This window comes from Channa argus, chromosome 5, assembly GCF_033026475.1.
Source record: "Channa argus isolate prfri chromosome 5, Channa argus male v1.0, whole genome shotgun sequence".
NCBI classification, from domain to species: Eukaryota; Metazoa; Chordata; class Actinopteri; order Anabantiformes; family Channidae; genus Channa; species Channa argus.
In genome coordinates, this window is record NC_090201.1 from 1,891,712 (window position 1) to 1,908,718 (window position 17,007).

The window sequence follows — 17,007 nt, forward strand, 5'->3', positions numbered from 1 at the left end:
AGTTATGCACACATGAACCACTGGCTTACCGTGAGAGCACAAGGTAAGTGACGCATACATATGTGGAGCTGCATTAGGGCACAAGGTGTAGGGAAGATTGCATTGTAGTTTTTAAAGAAGGAAAATTTACAATCATTACCCTACAAACTACAGTCCCCTCCAGAAGTATTGGAAATAATCTCACAGGACACACCTGGGTGTAAAGAAACACCTGTAAGCCATGTGTTCCAACACTTTTGGAAGAGATAAAAGGTGGGTGGTCTGAAAGAAATCCTAAACTTTTGATCTTAAACTTTTCTTTGTGTGCAGCAGAAACAAATGAATTAGTCTTGCTTTTTCTAAACAGGGTCTAAAAAGTATCAAAATGCTCAAAAGATAGTAGGGGAAACATCAGCAGGAGAGTGTGATTGTATATATGTGTGTGTGTGTGTGTGTGTGTGACTTCCTCTCACCTTGCCACCTGGTTGATGACAGGAGCAAAGTTGGTTGGGCCATACAGCTGAACAGTTCGCAGGCTCTGGAAATATGCCTCTAGAACACCATCAATCCCTACACAGTTGGGGTTTTCTGTATTTGAGTTCTGCAAGAGAGAAAAGAAAAAAAAACTGGAAGACAATGAATGATTTTTAATCCAGCCATTCATTATCTGTAACCGCTTATTGCAAGGAGGCTCGACACTGGACCGGTCTCCAGTCCGTCTCAGGGCCAACACAGAGGGACATACACTCGTATTCACACCTGTGTACTTTACCACCAAACATTATTATACTGTATATTACAGACAAGACATATTATAGACCAGTATTACATACATTTACTATTTTAATTATGGAAAATTACTGTCAGCTGTCAAAGGGTGAGGAGTGGGGTCAACCCTGGACAGGTCGCCGGAGACACACAACTATTCAAACTCACATGCAAACCTACAGGCAATTTAGATTCAGAAATGAACCTAACATCCGTGTTTGTCCGTGTGACTGTGGGAGGAAACCGGAGTAACTAGAGTACAACCCACACAAGCACAGGGAGAAAATGCAAACTCTACGTAGAAAGGCTGCAACCAGAAGGTAAAATTGAATCTGGGACATATTCTAACACATGGTTTGTATGTTCTGTTGCCCTGACGACCATCCATGGTTCATTTCTGTGCTTATGGTAAATGGTCTGCACTTATTTGGCACTTTTCTACCTATTGGCACTCAAAGCACTTTACACTGCTTCTTATTCACCCATTCACACTCACAATCACACACACACTCATTCTGTTCAAAGTGAGTAAGTTGTGTTCTTTGGTTTTACGAAACACAAAAGTTTTGAGAAAAAATATCTAGGACATATTATTCTCATGTGTTTCTTTATTTAAAAAACCCCCCATGCTTTGAAATCAAGCTGCCCGAGTTACAGTTGGACTAAATCACTCTAAAAATACTTCCTTATTTATACATATATTGTTTGGAATAGTCTGCTCTCATGACTGTATCATTTAAGCAAGTATGAGTAACAATAACATTGCTCAGGTTAAAATGTGAGGACTACTTGACATATTATATCGCATTTCATAACCCTATTTTTCCAAACGAGTCCTCAAACACAGTGGCATCTTTAGTTTCTTTCGCTGTCGTGAATGTGTAGTTCATCAATGCGAGCTACATATTGATTCACTCGTGGCCACCATAGTTTTTCAACCTAGCAAAAGTCAATTATTCTCCATATCATATTCGCTTTGAAAAGTCGCAGGTTTATCTTCAACACACCTTAGTCTGTCTTCCTGAGAAACTCTCAAGCAATGCTCTCCTGCTTTTACGTATTAACTGTTTGATAGTTTAGGTCTTATTAATTTAATGTAATGAGCTGGAGGGCCACAGAAAGTGACCTGATACATCATACAAGACCCTTCAGGGAAATAACACTGAACAATCCACACACACATACCTGGATTTAATAAAAATAATTGACCTGGTTGCTCATTAGTTTGCAGAGCACTCTGTAACTTTCAGACAGAAAGCAAGAAGAATTTTATGCCAGAGTGAATTTGTGTCTAATTGCACCTTTGTATTGTCAATCCATGTAATCATGCTGCCTGTTAAACTCCCTCTGTCTGAGCAAATTAAGAGAGCAATAATTGTTGCTGTTCGTTTTGTTGAGTGTCTAAAGTCAGCTTTTATAGACTGTCTGCTAGACGTTGGGCCTTATGCAAGAATATTTTTATATTCTAAACTTCTGTTATTTCTAATCTCAGACTGATTTAGCAAACTTTCAGACCTGCACAAACTTGTAAAATGAACGTTTTGGCTAATGGGAATGAACCACGATGGTCAGGTTTTATCATTAGTCCAATCAACAGGCAATATTGATAAAAAGACACCTGTTTCTTCATTGGTACCATTTCAACAAGCAGCTACTGAAACTTAACTATTTTTATTTTATTTAGATACCAAAAATCTGGTGCCTGCTATTTCTATTCAGATACTATCACGTGCATGGCCCCTAAATAACAGCTGATCATTTATCTGGGCGGGTTCATAAACATGCTTAGCTTGGCAATACACAACATATGTTACATAAGTAGCCTCACACCATGTACATAATGTCCTCATGGTTACAGTAAAGAAAATTGGTCTGGGAGGAGCTTAGGAAAAGACTGTGGTCTGGCTTATTCATATGTTTAGTATCAGAATTTTTCCAACTTTTCATTTATATAAATTCACTTTCACATTCACATTCTTCCTCATTATAATAACAAATCACTTGTTCTTGTTCTATATACAAATATACAGTACAATACATGTACTGTATGTGAACTATGTACTATTCTGGCAGTTTCCAAAATTTCACCAACAGCAAATAATACACAGAAATTCCAAAAGTTTGAAATGGTGCTGGACGTTTACAATCGCATTCGGCTTGAAAAGTAAGTAATAATGTTTTTTTTGTCTCCCCATAAAATAGGTAGTAAATACTAAGCCATCACTCAACTTTCCACAATGAGCAGCTTCCTTAGTTCTGCTGCACTTTCTTGCCGTTTTAATCCGCGCGATTGCATTTTAAAATATGCATTTCCTTTCACTGTGTACACTACAGATGCAAAGACCCGAACAGGATTAGCATATAGTGTGAAATAAAGACAGTTAAAGTTTTTGTTTACCACAGTGCAGGTCCCTGGTGATTGTCTTTGCATAGCATTAAGCTTGTGGAAACACTTCTGTGCTGAATAGAGGGGAATTATCCAACATGAATGCACCAAGCCTTCATCCACAGAGCATGAACAAAATCAAAATCACTTACCCCTTCATATGACAATGTGACCCACGTTAAATGAATGTACAACACCAAACGATGCTGACAGTGACCTGAAAGAGTAGCTATTTACAGCCAATCATCTCAAGGGCAGGTGCGTGCATGCACAGACTTAGTGCTTTCTCTCTTCAAGATTACTTTTTAATGATTTGCTCTGAGACTAGAGTTTTGGTTTAATAGTATGCATTTCTTTAAAGTATCAAATTTGGAACTGAGTGTTAATTAAGCACTAAAGAGAGGAGCTCTTTAGTAGAAGCGCCAAGTTAATCAGTGTCATGAAAGACAAATATTTTGTCTGATGTCCTTGTGGAGGGGAGGCCACTCTGAAGTTCACTGTCTCTTGATTTACTGCAACATGAGCTACTTAAAACTACAATATTAAACGGTTAAAAATATTTTAGCCGAAATATGCTCACAAAATGTCTCTTATGTGGAAATAATCTGTCAAAATTTTCTGTGACTACAGATGGTAAATGGTCTGCAGTGTTCTACCTACTGGCACCCAAAGCACCTTACACTGCTTCTCATTCACCCATTCGCACCCTGATGCTGCTACGCACCTGGCCAATGCTCACCAGGAGCAACTAAGTTGGGGTTCAATGTCTTGCTCAAGGACAATTCAAGATGTGACTGGAGGAGCCGGGGATTGAACCAACAACTGTGGGATTGAGGACGACCACTCTACCTTCCTGCACCATAGTTTTTAACAGTACTACTACATTGTCATTACTGCTTATCGATCTGCTATTTCAATCGTACTCTTATTTTAATTGAGAACAGAATTGGCATGTCTTCCTAATCTTGTGTAGGAAGTTTCAACTTTCTAAACCTGTCTACTTGAGGCATTTGTGCTATTATTTACTGTTTAAAGCGATCGAATGAGAGAATCATTCACCTTCCATTCCACTTTCCTCTTTGCTTCCTGTATTGTCATACTTTTGACCCCGTTCCTTTCTTCTAGGGGCCAGTATCTTACAGATCGATCATTTATTTATCCCAATGAGAAATTCACAAAGTATAATTATTTGACTATTTTAAGTTTATATTTTATTGGATGTGGATCTCTTTCTGTATGCAAATGGACACTCAATGGTAAATGGTGTGTAATGACAGTATATAGCATTTGTCTGATTATTGGTACCTAAAGCAGTTTACAGTGCTTCTCATTCACCCATTTGCACTCACGAGCATACACGCATCAATGGGAAAGCTGCTGCGCAGCTGACCTGCACTCACAGGGATCAATTCATTTGGGGTTCAGTGTGACACTTTGACACTTGACAGGAGGAGCCAGGAATTGTATTGCAAACAATTATGGGATTAATGGATGATGGCTCTACCACCTGAGCCACAGTGGCCCCCAATCAAAACAAATAGCAAAAGTTCATCACATGCGTCCGTCATTGATCGGCTAATCATAATTGTGACGTCATTATGCACAAGACCCCGAGCTGATCTGGCGGGCTGAGCTGATGTAGCACCTAAACCAGCTCATTGCATAAGTGACACACAGGCAATTTCCATCCCACACAAGCTGAGCTTTGGTAACCTGTGCTAGAGCTCTGATCTGTCTGATTAAGCAACATAAACTCTGATCATGTGAAACACATTGCAGCTTTAGACTGTCTGACCATGAATAACAAATCTAAAATTAAGTTCCCTCTACTTATTTTGTGTAAACCTTTTTTTCTTTAGCAGATTGAATATGTGGGAGAGAGGAAGAGTGCACAATTATGTAGACCTAATACAACAGGTAATCTGCAATAAAATTATGATCAGTGTTACTCCAGCAATATTTGCAATAGTGGATTAGTGGATTGTCCAAGATCAAAACTATACTAAAGTACCTTAAACACATTATTAACATCTCTGCTAAGAAGGGAAAAAAGTCAGGGCTGACCCTGTTTGGCAGGTAAACTTTTACAGAATTTTAAAACTGCACTTAATTAAACATTCAAAACTCAATGATGGAAAAAGCTGTAGCGGGTAATTGAGAGGAATGACCTGCCTAATCTGAACCCGAGCTTTCTCATTGAACTTCTTCATAAGTGTACTTGGTACCAGAACAACTCAGGGCCCAGATCAATAATTGAATTTGTTGTGACATATCATTAGATCCTAGGCCATAATTCTTGGGTGAAAAGAGCAGCAGAGGTGTCAACTCATCACCACATGGTGGTGATGATAAGTTCTGACGCTATAAAAAACACTTACATGCACTCAGAGTAGTAGACAAGACTTGGAAGAAGTTTCATCCATATTGATGGTGGAGGTCTCTGAAGTAGTTAGTAGTCAAAGAGCTCCTCATTGGCAAAGCACCAGGTGTGGATGACATTCGTTAAGGTTTAGGACGTGGTCAGGCTGTCTTGTCTCATACGCCTGTTCAGTGTCGGATTGAGGAAGGGTACAGTACGTGGGGACTGGCACACTAGGGTAGTGGTTTCCAAATTTTAAAAGGGGACCGGAGGGAGTGTTCTAATTGTTAGGTATCACACTGCTCATGGTCCCTGGAAAAACCAATGCCACAATACTGGAAAGGAGTCTTTAAGCCATTGTTGAACCTTAAATCCACAAGGAACATACATTGCGTTCTGGCTATGAAAAATTGGACCAACTCTTTGTCCTTGATAGATTAGCCAAGGGGTCTATGCCAATCAAGGCAACATTGGTTTGAGGACTTGGAGAAGGCCTATAACCATGTCCTTACGAGGTATTTGTGGGGTGGTACTGTGGGACAATGGGATGGATGTTACAAACCGTCCGGTCCTTGTATAACGGGAGTGAGAGTTTTGTCCATATTCTTGTTAAGAAGTCAATCATGCTACCATTTTGGATTTCAAGACACAGCCAAAGCGAGAAGAGTATCCAGTTAGGGGACATCAGGCTGGGATGGGTGTAGTGTATGGGACAAGTGTATTGGTGCAGCATCAGCAGTAATGCAGACATTGTGCCGAACCACGGGGGATGGAGAAGGATCTAAAGTGCAAAGAAAAGTTCCGTCTATGTTCCAACCCTCATACGCTCTGGGTAATGTCTGAAAGAATAAGATCTAGAATACAAGCAGCCAAAATGAGTTTTTTTAAAGAACAGATTCTTAATTAGAGTTGCTGTAAAATGATGCAGTGGCACGATTTGTAATGCTGAGGTGAACTCTAATTGGGTGGGCTATTTGAACAGCCCCTCACATGGGAATAAGCAAAGTTAAATAAAGTGAGGAATTTAGACACGACACATGCTGATTGCTCTCCAACACCACTGACTCCTGACCGTGAGGCAGCCAGGGAAGATCATGGGAATTGACAGTTTCAGGTCAGAGAAACTTGGGTAGCAAATGTTTCAGCATGTCATTTAGACGTTTACACCCATATGAGAAGCTCGAGCCATATAATCATCTTCTTTCAATAAATATATAAAAAAAACTCCCAGTAATCTTATCCTGCAGTCTTGGAACAACATCAATTATAAGAAAACTTTTTAATGACCCCGTCCCCCCCCCAAATTTCTAATTTCTAAACTAACAGTTCAAGGAGACAGCAAAAGTCAGCGGAGACTTATGAGTATAAGTCATTATTTCTGAATTTTGCTTTTTCCTAATTGCTATTGTTGCCATCTTGTTGAACAATGCTAAGGCGAGAAGTGCATCATCAAAATGTCCCTGCAGCTTCTTTTCTGTCTGCTCTCTATTATTTCTCCATCACTGCCAAACCATCAAACGGACGAACTTCTTTTCTCTTGAAGTGCAGTGTGATTCAAAGGGTTTTCTTCCTCCCACCTTTTGTCCCTTTCCTCTGCTCAGTCATCCACTTCACAAGATTACTCCACTATTCCTACAGCTTGTGGGATTATGCAACATTTCCTTTCATTGACTTATGCAGTTGTTCTGAGTTGAATTGCTGTGTATTGTTCAGAACGAGATCCGTATTTTTTTTTAATATGGATGCTAAATGGTTTCGTTTGAATACCAAGTCAAATAATAAGACCTGAAGACCTTTAATGCCTGCAAAATAACCAGTGTCCTAGCGGAGACTGCAGGATGGATTTGGACCTTCAGCTTTTTACAGAGAATATCAAAGCATTACAATGAATATCATTGAAATGATTTTATACTAGCAACGCAAAAGTAAGATAGACAAGTATAAATACAGATGGAAGGTTGTGTATTAAAGGTCCCTGCAGTGACACCCAAAAGACACTAGGCCTCATTCACCAACCGTTCAAATTTTTTATTAAAACCACCCTTTTTTCACAAACATTCTGACATTATTCAGTGTTTTCTCTTTTGGGATCTGCCCTTAGGTAAGAACAGAATTTTAGGTACACGTGTTTGTTCTAAAAGTTAATGATTTCTATCCGAGAATCCGTTATCTGTCAAAGATTTTGAAAAGATTTCAAACTCACTTTATGTTATGGGGTATTGTTTATATAATTTGAAGGACAATAATACATTTAATCCATTTTAGATCGAGGCGGTAACATAACAAAATGTGGAAAAGTTGTGAATACTTTCTGGATGCATTGCACACAGACGGACAACCATTCACGCTTACGGGCAATTTTTGGATTCACCAATTAACTGAACATGCATGTTTTTGGACTATGGGAGGAAACAGGAGTAGCCGGAAAAAACCCGTGCAACCTCCACACAGAAAGGCCACAGCCGGGTGAGGAGCGAACCCGCAACATTCTTCTAACCACTAACTCTACACTAACACTTCAGTTTACATTGCACAACATCACCATGAAAGGTGGTGAACTACCTCTTCCTCACAACCAGAGTTCACCAGACAGCAGACATTCAGACTCTGCATTTCTTTTGTGTTTGGATATAGATTCACATCTAATCTTCTGTGTCATATATGTGTATAGATATTTCCTCATTCATTTTCAGACATACGTCATTCCCCACATACTAAACGAGTAATAGCATCCCATACATCTTTTTTTGCATGTCTGTGTGTTATTTTATATTTACTACTGACACACCTGAACAGCTCGTTTGCCATTTACTTCCTGCAGGAGACCTTTTGCTTCTTCTGTTTGAAATTTTGTGATCCATCATCTTTAGATTTCATGCAGCTCTTCTTGACTTCCTCAACCATGACAATCAGTGTACATAAACTTGAATTCGAAACTGTATATTACATAAGCTTTGGGTAACATCGTCCTCCTTATGTGTAAAAAAAAATGTGAACATATTTAGAAAAACATGGCTCCATAGCATTAACAGTGGTCAAATTATTTAAAAGCTACAAGGGGTTAAAGTAATATTTTTCTTACTGTGGTTGAGCGAAGCGTACAATGACAGGAAAAAAATTAAAGGTTAAGAACCAATTTAATGTGTTAAATGATAACTTTGGTTATATTCTAAATGAATCATATGAACCACAATCACCATACAGACACGAAATAAACGTTTGTTTCATTGTCAGACTGCAGCTTATCCTGTGAGTTCAGGGTCGCCACAGCGGATCATTGTCCCCATGTTGATTGTGTTGAGTTTTTACGCCGGATGCCCTTCCTGACGCAGCCCTCCCCAATTTCTACCGGGCTTGGACCAGCACTGCACAGCTGGGGAGGAGAATGGGCTGTTTTTTTCTGCAGTTTATTGTAGGATATTCTGTCTGTAAGTCATTTCAGATGAGTAGTATAAAGTTGTAGTAATATCGAGGTACTTTACCACCCAACATTTTTATATATTACAGACCAGACATATTATAGACCAGTAATACAAACATTTACTGTTGCTTTTTAATAATGGAAAATGACTGTCAGCTGTCAAAGGGTGAGGAGTTGGGTCAACCCTGAAAAGGTCACCAGCAACAGACAAGTATTCACACTCGCATGCACATCTACAGGCAATTTAGAGTCACCAATTAACTCAACATGCGTGTCTTTGGACTGCAAACAGTTCAACTCTTAGTGTCACCTACCAGTGGGAAGGCATGAGAGATCTTGCCATCTGGGGGAAGCTTAGCTCCAAAGCCGTATGCTGGGAAGAGTTTGTCACTGTCGTAGTCCTGGATGATTTCCCCCACAGCCTTTAGAGCCATGGCATATGCATTCATTTGGTACGGACTCATGTAGTGCAGTGAGGTGGGCTGGGATGGATTACCTGCAGTGAGAGAAGCAAAACCCCACCCAACACGCATATATAATATAATAGAAGAATTTGAAAATAGAATTTGCAAAAATACATATGGCAACATTGACATGAACAAACCTTTTGGAGAATCATGACAAGCAAAGTGTCTCATAAAGCACATGGAAAATTTGAGTTCAATTCAATTACAGTCTGAAATAACTTTTTTCAGACATTCATTGCTTCTGATTTCAAAATATACAAAAATAGTCACTGTACATGGAGCTTAAATCGGCTGCAATAAAAGAAAGAAAAAATCCACACAAAACAACTAGAGAAAGACAGAGACAACTAAATATAATGACGTGACAACCCTGTTGTCTTTCCCCAACTCAGTCCCACCCATTATAACTGAAAAACACATGTAAGGACATTTCCTGCATGCACAAAGACAAATGCTGTCCTACCATTGGAGGCTGTGAAGTCTATGGCCACAGTGAAATTGAGCTGTGTCCTGGTGGGAGATGGGACACAGTATCATTCATAGCAAAGATGTTACAACTGTGCCAACTGGTCAAATTGGAGCTTAATGTACAGCTTAGACTGAATAAGTCATTCATTCAGTTTAAGCTGAAGAACATAACCACCACGTTCTGCTAGTATTCAACATCTTTACACCCGACTGCTGTTCTGCTGAAGACTTTCTATTTCGTTCTTACAGTTCTTACTGCTTTGTAAAATACCAAATGCTGAAATGCTTAACTTATTACTGACTACAGAAATCTTAAAAAAGAGCTCCAGAAATCCAGCTATGTAAAATCTGCCCTCTATTTTATCTTATTTCTATTTGATGTGAGATTCCAAATTTCTTACAGTCCGCCCCACTGAGCAACATTCATAAGAAAGAATGTGCTCCATGTTTTGATCCAGTTACATCAGACATAAATGGTTGAAGAGTCCAAAATGGAGGAAGCCTGTAAAAGATGTACAGAGAGAGGAATCCGTCTCTTCTGTATTAACTGTATGAACCTTAATGTCCTGTTACGGACCAAGGTACGAGTTTTCTCACTTATAAGCTGGTTTGTTGCATCAGATAGCTTTGGGCCTATTTTCCCTGTTCAGTTTTTATTGATTGAAATAGGACATATGTATAGTGATAAACAAAATGTCAGTACACAGACCAGGAAAAAAAGAAAAGAAGCTCTGCAACATGTGTCGTGTGCCAAAAGACAAGTTAAACATGTTCACCAACTGCAACATTGCAGCCACTATACAACCAAGACTCTAGAACCAAATATTTAGGATGCACAGAAGAATATCTCTATGCCTCTTTCTGATGGACAACGACCCCTAAACAGGAAAACCCCCAGTATATTCTTTATTGACTTCTTATAGAGAGTTAATGGAGAATTGCAGCCTACTTCCCACTCTGCATGGCTACATGAGAACCGAGTGAGCTTTTACCCTCCTCTGATGAAGTCAACAAATGTGTGTTCAGACTCCACTTTGAAGGAAAGCAGGGTGACCTTAAAGAGGGAAAGAGAGTAAGAGATAAAAGAGAAAGCAGGGAGAGAGCAGAGGAGACAGAGCAGTGATAAATAATCACAAGGAGCCTTGTAAACACCATCGTTTACTGCTGTGACATGTCACTGCTGCTATGAGTCGCATCACCGAAACATCTGACAGATGCTGGTGAAACACGCTCTAACTGCTCTTACCGTGCCTGAATTGACATATTTCTTCTTCTTGCCTTTCTTTTTAGGGTTCAAAACCTTGACAAGACAGGAAACAAGAGATTAGTTTTTGGAAGAAATCAAATCTGAGTAGACATGTGAAATCATTTAGAACTTGTTGTCTGAGCTCCTGTGGGTGGCTGTCAAGAAAAGCTCTTAAAAAGTGAGAGAAAATTATGTTTTGCTAATTAAATTTCAATTAAATTGAATTATTTACTGTTCAAGAATGTTTGCTAGGTTTGCATTTACCTCATAGACATTGAATTGGCTTTGGCCTCTGGACAGTTCTCTATAGCTGGTGGTGAACTCTCCAATAAAGTCATGGCTGGAAGATGGATGGACAGAGACTGAGTGTTAGCAGTACCTCAATGCATCAGTTTTACTTTAAAGTGATATAAAAAAAAAAATATGGTGGATGAAAACATTTCATATACTAGACAAGCTGTGGGAGTCAGAGCTTTAAACCCGATGCAGGCAGCTACAGGAAGCCAGTGCAGAGATTTGAAGAGTCGTCATTTTTGGCTGATTTAAAATGAGAAGAGCTGCTGCATTTTGGATCATCTGAAGAGGCTTGAATGTGCCTGCTGGTAACCCCATCAGTAGGGCACTGCAGTAATTGAGATGAGATATGCCCAGCGAATGCACAACGAGTTGGGTAGCACACTGAGAAAGTATAGGGTCTGATCTTTCTGATGTAGAGGGCAAAAATGTTTTCCCCAGAGGTGGAGATGCGGTCAGCAAACCTCAGTTGTTCTTCAGTGATGATCCCCACCTTTCTGGCAGATGTAGTGGGGGAAATCTGTGGAGCCCCATGTTTCTTTGTTCTGGCCACCAAACCAATTCTTTGTCAGATATACAGTATCTACATATACACTGTGTTTGCTCATAAACAGATTGGTGCCTTTTATGTTATTGGATTTTCCTTCTGCACTTCCATCAGATCCTGCCTCAGTCTTCGTAAGCCAATCGTCCCATTGCTGTCAATCAGTTTCTCTCTCTGTTGTTAGTTGTACTTTAGGTGTTGGGTCAAAGCAACCCTCCTCCAGCCCATGTATCCACCACCATTTGTCATCACATCACCATCAGACCACTGCTCCATCAAGATCTTCAGGTATCATCATCACAAGGTTCCTTCGCCAGCTCTTCATACTCTTGTTCAGTCTACATCCACTCCAGCCATTTCTTTACCACGATCAGTGTGTAGACCTGTTACATTTAAAATGGCTCACTAAAGATGCATCACTGCTGTTGTGCATATCATAACAATAATTTTCACTTAAGAACTTTTCTGAATGTATCCGTTCTTTTTTCTCTCCTCATCTGCTCATATATTTATTACAGTCTTGTTGGCCGGAAGCATCAATGATTCTGATATAAATAGTAGTCAATTTGCTGAAACTGCTACTTGTCCAGACAAGTAATGTGTGTCAAGACACAACCAGTGAGTAGAAATTCAAATACATTTAAAGGTATAAGTATCATCTGTGTGCCGTATCATACAGTCTCAGCTATGCTGTCATTAGAAGTGTGCTCTTGTCCAAGCATTTTATTTGGCATGTAACTGTAAAATTCATTTGAGCTTTGACAGAATGAAAATCTCCTCAGAGGATCCCTCAGAGACATTTTGGGTATGAAGCACAGAAGGGGGACGAAGAACAACAATAGATAAGGATTTAGTAACAATGCAATAAGTCAGGAGATGCTTAGTTAAAGAAAAATAAAATTTGAAGAATCTAGCGAAGCTTTAAATAAAATAAATATTAACTTTTAGTTTCCTTGTCTAGCAAGGAACAAGCTAGAAGAATCCTGCATTTGTTCAAATGTCTAAAAATGTTGAGACCAAAAGAGACAGTCTGACTAAACCTTGGGTCAATCAGAACAAGGAGTGACATTTGAAGGATTCCACGAGGAACTGAACATTTTAAAGGTACAAAAGCAAGAACGATAGCGAATGATAGACTTTACCTCCCGTCTCGGTCCCAGTCATACACATCCACCTTGACCGTCCTGAAGAGAGATGAGATGGAAGAAAGGCAGAGAAAAAAGGTGAGGGTGACAAAGACAAATAGCAGAGTCAGGAGGAACATGTTCCTTAGGTTTTACATCTGACTGTCTTTCCAATTTAAAAAATCAAGGTAAAGAATTTATTTAAAAAGAAAGCCACTGTGAAATATAAGTTGTAGACAAGATCACAAATAATAGTTTTATAAAAAAGAATTATATTTTTAGGGGAATACCAACTTTTGGTCCTAAACAAAAATAAAACACAGCTTATTCTGGGATTCCACGTTTTTTTTTTTTAACACTGGGTTTTTGCTCCCGTTTCTTAAAGGTGGAGATAGGGAACCAAAGCCAAAGTCCATTTGAGGGCTGACAATGTTTGTACACAGGACTGACTCGGGGAGTCTGAGAGCTGTTGGACTTCACAGGAAAACCTTGCAACGAAGTCAACAAAGCAGAGTTTTCAGTGGTTTCTTCTGCCAGCACTTTTGTACTGTCAGTAAAATGTAGATAATCTGCTTAGTACTTTTTTTAGTACCCTTACTTGAGTAAAAGATTTAAAGTGGTAGTTACAGCGGGAATTTTTAGACCAACACTTGCACGTTTACATAAATATTGAGTTTGTGTCCTTCTACCACCTCTGAATATATTATATAACATTGCTCTGTGTGGAGCTGTGTAACTGCAGACTAATCAGAGTGACCACGCTTACCATTGATGGTAAGCGTGAAATCATCATGAAATCATTCTGCATAACATCATTGTTGAATATGTAGACCCATCAGCACAACAGTTAGGGTACAATTAAAAAAACACAAAAAAGCAGAATAGGGCTTCTTTAGTATAGAGAATAAAGAACAGCCACAAAATAATCTTTAAACTCTTAAATACTGAGCATGCATCCATCAGGTGGTGGACATCACGGGCACTACATGCTTACACAGCTACACAGCCCTGTGCACAACATGTTGGGAATTTTTGTGTCTTCTGACACTTATCAATAATGATGAGCGTTGAACTATTAACATGCAGCGTGACTTCGCCTCTTAAGCACTTCATAAATGCTGGACTTCACTCTTTGATGTACAGTCTCACCAGTATGAAGATGCTATTAATCCGTGCAACATAAGCGTTAAATGCATTAAACCGTTCTCATATATTCAATAAGAAATTCTACTGAACATTTTTAAGAATGCGTGTAAAAGGGGGGAAATCACAAACCAATACTTATTCTAACTAGGCAAATATTAACAGCTGTGGAAATGAATAAATAATGTAGTCGACCTACATAAATAGTTTTTAGTATTTATCCCTATTTTGAAATATCTGTCAGTTATTTTATGGCAGGTTCCAATAACGAGTTGGATTTAGATTATGATGTTTATATATATATATATATATATATATATATATATATATATATATATATATATATATATATATATATATATATATATATTATAAATTGTATTAGCGGTGCATCACTGTTTAATACATATAGGGGAAACACTGTTGGGTGTTTCCTCTTCCTTCTTGAATATGTCTTATCTGTTTGCTTCACTCCAAAGTTAGTTTAAAAATACGGAGGTTACAATTTATTCTCGATCTTGGTGATATAGTCATTTAATACACATTAAAGAATATTCAAAATATCGCCCAAACCAACTCCACACACACTGAGTGTGTGACCAACATCTAACAGGAAGTGGTATTTGTGCATGTCTCTGTGTCTTAGATTAATGGTCTAACTGGCCAGTATCAGAGCAATGTGGCTGCTGCTGCACTGACTCCATGTTGGTCTCAATAACACCAGCACTGGCCTGAGACTGACCGTACGGCCGACTGCTGGCATTATTCTGATCACTACAGAGTCCAATCTCTGCCGATATTATTCATCATCCACTTAAAATTCAGACCTCTTTGGAGAGACTACACTAGTACACTGCTCAATGTGCAGCTTCACTAATGTCAGTAGACACGAAGCTGTGGTGTGTGTGTCCGAGTAAGGACTGCATTTCACTAAGTAAAGCAGTTCTGCTCTCACTGTCACTGCATTCACATTCACGGGGTTAGATCATTTGCTCATTAAATTTAAGGTGCTAGTCCTAGTGACGTTAGCACTAGTGTATTTACCACTTGCCACAGTGGTCTGCCAGCTGTAATGGCACTTAACGAGCAATTGCCTGTGGTCCTTTCACTGCTCTGACAGGTCCTGTAAAAATGATGCCAGAAATTTTGCCTGGTCTCCTGGATTCATTTGCACGTCTCACTGCCAAATCTACCAACACCAAGTCTGTATGAATGCAAGTTTTGCAAACAGGCCTGTAGGAGACTGGAGCACAAATGGCATAAGGAGAAACTGGAAGCCATAAGTCCACAGCATGACTACTGACTTAAAGCATGCTCTGTTTACTGCAAAGCAACAGCCCCTTTCACACATGCACTGGAATCCTGATAATCTACTGAATTTGTCCGGATACAAACTTCTGAGTCTGGAAGTTACTTGACACAATCCCTGATCATATTCTTCATGTGAATATTATTCGTGTTGATTGTCTGCTCTGCTCTTTGCTGTAAACATCTATTGCATGTCTGTCTGTGTTGGCTTCTTCCTCTGTCGCTCTTGCTAATGGTTTTTCCCTTTTCTTCGCAATTAAAGGAGGTTTGTGAGTTCTTTGATGGTTTTAACTACTAATTATCTACTGTCCCCTCACCTGTCATAGTCTCCATTGCAAAGTGCTCTAACAGGGATGGTAAATGGCTGCCAAACAGGGTTCAGATTGTTCTTGATCACCTCAGTCTTGTGGCAGATGGTGAACCTGGAAACACAAAGTGGAAACTCAACACAGTGTGGGCACTTCGGATATAAGCAAATCCAGGTTGAAGAAGGGTGGATAGGAAAGCAGTCACAAAAATCCCAGCCACTCAGAATTGTCAACCAGGTTCCCGCCTGCTTCTGGGGTTTGTCTAAATTCCACTGTAAACATGTCTACTCAACTGAAGAGCACCAACATTGGATGGTGCTTGTTCACAGAAACAAATTCACAAATAAACCAGTGCATATGCAACTTTAGCACACTGCAGAATCATGCCATCCACAATTGTGGGAACTTTAATAATGTCACGACTATTCGTTATTAGTCATGTACTGTGAACAAATTTGTTGGTACCCTCCCTCAAAAAAGAAGCACTGATTATTGCATTATTTTATTTTTTCCAGTAATCAGTGTCCAATATGTCTTAAATCATTCCGTTTATTTTAATGTAGTCAGTCTGCCTTTTGGTATTATTGTGTCCACCACACCGACCATGAATATATCAGAAAGAAATTTATAGAAAAGCTTGTTAAATATAAATGCTGTAAGACCACCATCAAGCCGTTTGATGTCCCTGTGACTATAGCTGCAAATATGAAGAGGTATAAGGTCCATGTGAATGTAGCCAACTTCCCTGGATGTGGCTGCAAGAGGAAATTGAAACACAGAGTGAACAGAAGGAGAGTGAGAATAATGAGTGAACCAGCTTAGGTGTTAGGTCAAGTTATATAAGTGTCTGATGACCTTAACGACCACTTTTTGAAATTGTCTCCTATGGCTCTGTGTGATAAAATCATTGTACAACAATACAGTGCATCCAGGAAGTGTTCCCCGTATTCTTAACATTTCCCACATTTTGTTATGTTACAGGCTTATTCCGAAATGGATGAAAGTCATTATTTTTCTCAAAATTCTACAATTAATACTCCATAATGTGAAAGGTGTTTGTTTGAAATCTTTGCAATTGTATATAAAATTATAAAAAACAAAACAAAATCACATGTACATAAGCCTTTGCCATGACACTCAAAATTGAGCTCTAGTGCATCCACCGATCATCCTTGAGATATTTCTACAACTT

General features: G+C 39.1%; 1 protein-coding gene across 2 annotated transcripts in view; it reads right to left on the minus strand.

Annotated features, from left to right (window-relative positions):
* The window catches only part of LOC137127369 (copine-9-like), a 147,785-nt gene that overhangs the window by 25,715 nt on the left and 105,063 nt on the right, over positions 1–17,007 (minus strand). For both annotated transcript variants that reach the window (XM_067504257.1, XM_067504256.1), the window contains 8 exons: positions 15,825–15,929; positions 13,075–13,116; positions 11,359–11,434; positions 11,095–11,148; positions 10,841–10,902; positions 9,844–9,890; positions 9,228–9,409; positions 453–580 (listed from right to left, as the gene is read on the minus strand). In XM_067504257.1, the coding sequence (XP_067360358.1) occupies positions 453–580; positions 9,228–9,409; positions 9,844–9,890; positions 10,841–10,902; positions 11,095–11,148; positions 11,359–11,434; positions 13,075–13,116; positions 15,825–15,929 (696 nt within the window). The remainder of the gene's footprint in view (positions 1–452; positions 581–9,227; positions 9,410–9,843; positions 9,891–10,840; positions 10,903–11,094; positions 11,149–11,358; positions 11,435–13,074; positions 13,117–15,824; positions 15,930–17,007) is intronic.